General features: G+C 34.8%; 1 protein-coding gene across 1 annotated transcript; it reads right to left on the bottom strand.

Moving 5' to 3' along the window:
- Positions 1 to 2708: 2708 nt before the first annotated feature.
- On the bottom strand, positions 2709 to 3354 carry LOC106109891. The gene has a single exon (XM_013291535.1). It carries the CDS (start codon positions 3342 to 3344, stop codon positions 2745 to 2747), a length of 600 nt encoding a protein of 199 aa, XP_013146989.1. The 5' UTR covers positions 3345 to 3354; the 3' UTR covers positions 2709 to 2744.
- Between the last annotated feature and the right edge of the window lie 896 nt (positions 3355 to 4250).

The raw sequence follows: 4250 nt of genomic DNA, 5'->3' as shown, positions 1-4250 counted from the left end.
GAATATTTTGTTTTTGGTGTATTTTGTTTTGTTTTTAGTGCATTTTGTTTTGTTTTTCGTGTATTTTGTTTGGAAGTCGGTTTTGTTTTTAGTATCTAATCTTGTCTAGTCTTTTGAATATAATTTGTCTTAATGTTTTCTAAGTTACATGATAGGTAATCTTTTCTATAAATGGTTAGGAACATCTAATCAAGTTAATTTTGACAATTGAATTGTGTTAAAATATTTAAATTGTCTCTGTTAACAGAAATGAGACAATTTAATTCTCCATTATTAACATTCCCCCTTTTCCGCTCCCTGTAGGAAGGGGAAATATTGAAATTGGTAATAGAGAAATTCGTTGAAGTTTGTCCAATTCAATTAAACTGAAATTCATTCCAAAGTTAGTATATTTACTTAGACGAACTCGAATGTTTAGGATGTGTTCATTTCATTATTGTTATTGTATATTGCCTGTTATTTTAAAATAATTTTGTTTATGTTCACAATACAAATATTTATGTTTAACAGTGACATATCCGCTTGTGATATATTACTATATTAAAATGAATATTAACTTAATTGTGTATTATTTTTGTTTAAAAGAGTATAAATAATTCCAACTCCATGTTAGTTTAAACATGCGTTAATCCTTTTTTTCTAGCGGGCGCACACCTTAGACTGAATTATCGCACAACCGTTGTGAGATTGTCGATTGTTTCTCAGCAAATTCACCTGTATAAACTCATAGCAATCAAAGCGCGACTAAACTGTTACTGAAACTAACACTCTTACTGTAACTAATAAAGAAATGTTAACTAGCACTGCAATATTTTTACATTTGAACTTGATATTATTTATTAATAATCTTACAAATGTATTTAATAAATATTATCTATAGCAAAGTTAGTTACAAGTTACCGACGCCTAACTTAATTGGACTTAAAGCTGGGATTAATTATTCACGACCTGCCTCCATAACTTTATCTGGGCTCCGAGCCTTTTTATCTCAGTACTTACATTTTGTTAATTATTACTCTAATTTGATAAAACTTGCTGTCTGCGATTTTAGCTTAATTTTAACCTTAAAAAATATAACCTTTATATAAATCTTGTACATTTTTACCTCTTCTTGCAATTCCGTGCCTTGAGTGTTGTCAAACTACCCACTTGAGCGTGAAAAACAAAATACGACCATTACTTATTCGCGGAATGCAAAATGCTATAAGGTAGTGCTTCGCAAGAGCACCTACACTGAAAAAAGTATTAATGAAGAAATATTGTATGTCTGAACTGCCACACAGACGGTTTGGTGATGTCTCCCCTCCCCACTGACCCCTAACTACCGTCAATTAACAGCTTACGTCATGTAGCCATCGTCAAAGCTGCGCATAATAGACTGTATTTTCCTGATCTCTCAACTAAAATTTTGCAAACACTGTTGTGGTTTCATTTATAAACTCAACTAACGCACTTGTGGTCGCTACAGCGCTAACTCCGACTCAATAAGCGAAGCCTGCGGTTTGCCTTCCGCCTCCTCTACCCTGCCACCTCACACTGTATCCGCTTTTCCCGCATTCTCGAATATATTTTACGTAGATATCAAATATAATTGAGATTGCAAAATTTTCCTACAGAAATTACAGAATTATTTTCTTAATAAATGATAACAAAAGTAATAACTTCGTTTGCGTAATCTATTTGCAAAGGAATATCTTAAGATAACATAAGTAAGGTTTTAATTATTTTATCGTACGTCAAAGATCTTACGCAATGTTCATCTGCAGATAATCTAAAGTAGATTATATTTGATAAAATCGAGACAAGCAACAGACTTAAATGTGTCATTACCTTCTAAAATAATGTAAAAAACGAACTTGTAACGATACAAAAATATTTTATTTCGTCCTTACTGCCGTACTCAGAGTACTCAGAGTGGTATGGACATATGCGACGAGACGATGGGGACATAAACCTGAAAGTGTTAAGAATGTATGTGGATGGCTACAAAGGAAGAGGAAGACCGAAGAAAGAATGGATGGATTGTGTAAAAGAGGATATGCTTAAGAAAGGAGTAGATTCAGATATGACGGCTGATAGAGATGTATGGAAAAGCTGCACATACTGTGTCGACCCTCCATAAGGCATAAGGGCAAGTTGATGATGACTGCCGTACTCAGAGTTAATTGGTCACTATGATGGTAATTATATCTTTTACTAAAACTACACTAAAGGAAAAAAACGCCGAAATAAACAATTTATTTAGAAGTTAAAGATGTATTTTAGTAACAAAATTGTTAAGTATATTATTGTGTCCTTTAAAAGACTAAGTGGTTCGTGTGCAGCGGGATTGGATTGTGTTGGTTAAAAATGCAACTCTCAGAAACAGCGCGGTTGGAATGTACGCTCTTGCAAATTGCTAGGTATTTTAAAACATATTAAATTCACTCTAAGTTTACCTTTTTTAATTTAATTTTCTTCTTGGCTGGTATTCTGTGTATTTTAGGTAATTCATTGTGGTATAAATAAGATTTAAAGTAAACAAAACTGTATGTTTTTGTTTAAATAATTAAATACACCTATTAACATGAAATTTACCTAAAAACATAATATTCTATTAATTCGTGTCTATGACGTACTATATTGAAATAAATAAATTTTTATTTTTATACGGAGTTACACATTTTGATAGTTACAAATATTTTATTCAATCGAAATCTGGTTTTTCATCGTTGACGAAATAACTAACAATATAAGATATTTTCTTATAAGTCGCAGTACTTCTGTGACTCCAGCCTCTTAAGGTCGTATTCACTGTCAATAATCTTCTGTAGCTCCTCATTGGTTGGGTTCCTCTTTCTCGAAATCAGCCATCTGGTGTGTCCGCGCAGGGCGCAGTCCTCGTGGATCACAAAGTCATCGTTTACATACCTGAACGCTCTTACGTCATATGTCTCCCTATCCGCGTTGTTTGCGGGATGGCGAACGAAGAACTTCGCTTCCTTAACACCTAAGAAAAGTCCAGCTAAAAATGTATCTCCTGGACCGCTGTTCACCACCGAAAATCCAACAGAATCATCGTTGAAAGAATACGGCATATCGGTTCTGTTGAAATAGTTTCTGTAATTGGTAAGATCTTCCGTTGTTGGGCGCTGGAATGTGACTTCTCTGCAAATGCTAGATGCAGGCAAGTTGAGCCAGAGGGAGAATTTGTAAACGTAGTACCACGTGCCGATCAAGAATTCATTGGAGAAATCTTTGTTGTACAATGCCAGGCACTGTCGAGAGGTGTCACTGATCGTGTGACTCAGGACACTTGGGGCCACCGACAAGAGCGCCACCACCGGCCACAGAAACAACATCATATCGACTTGTTGCTTGTACTTTGATGACTACGCACTCCCCTATGAACATCTCTTATATACCATTTCCTAAGTACCTCCACCTCTGTTCACGCGAAACGTCATAGATAACATAAAATACAGATAAAAAAAATTAAATCATACAAATTATATTGAATTTGAATTGAATAAATATTATGCAATTAATATTATTACTGTTAATAGTTTGACGTATTTCAGTGTAATCTGAATACACCTTGTGGAACATGATGCGATCACAGTGTATGCAAATATACAGTGCAGGACTTATATTTCCTACCCATTCGGTGAAATCACTTCGACGCTCGCAATGCAGCATGCATATGTACGTGCTCCGTGGAGATTGCCTCGACAGCACTGAGAGATGCCAATATTACTGCGACATTACTCACTTAGCATATATTAACTCTCTCTGTGCTTTGTTTCATCATTTCCGAGAATCGTAACCTCTCTTCTTGGCCTTCTCACGTATTATGTTTCTCATCATAGCAACATGATGGTGTCGAGCGTGATGCTAGTCCAGCGCAGAACTGAAAGCAAAGCTGCGAGACAGATGTGGTGTAGGAATATTCCCGCAGTATTATCATTGTATTTTACAAAGAGATAACTTTCCAATAAAATATTTTCAACATTAACGTTCCCATTCAGACGAACTTCAAGTTATCATATTACATGAATACATTGTTTCCGCCCTGATTCACTTCGAATGGAATTCACAGAACATTTTTTTAAAAAGAAATATGCTTTGTCGACAACAATGTTAAAAGAAAAATGCAAGGTCTTTAAATTTTTTGAGTGAGAAAAAGACATGTAAAGAATACGTTAACTAAAATCCTAATGTGATACTCTGTAAAGAGCAGCGTTATCGGGTAACACCTTGTAAGAAGTCCG

The sequence above is a fragment of the Papilio polytes genome, unplaced genomic scaffold, assembly GCF_000836215.1.
Source record: "Papilio polytes unplaced genomic scaffold, Ppol_1.0 DF821044.1, whole genome shotgun sequence".
In the NCBI taxonomy this organism is placed as follows: domain Eukaryota; kingdom Metazoa; phylum Arthropoda; class Insecta; order Lepidoptera; family Papilionidae; genus Papilio; species Papilio polytes.
This window is presented reverse-complemented; position numbering and strand designations above follow the sequence as displayed.

Bases quoted from the DNA above. Each gene is read 5' to 3' on its own strand.
- LOC106109891 (XM_013291535.1), bottom strand. From the start codon at position 3,344: ATGATGTTGTTTCTGTGGCCGGTGGTGGCGCTCTTGTCGGTGGCCCCA.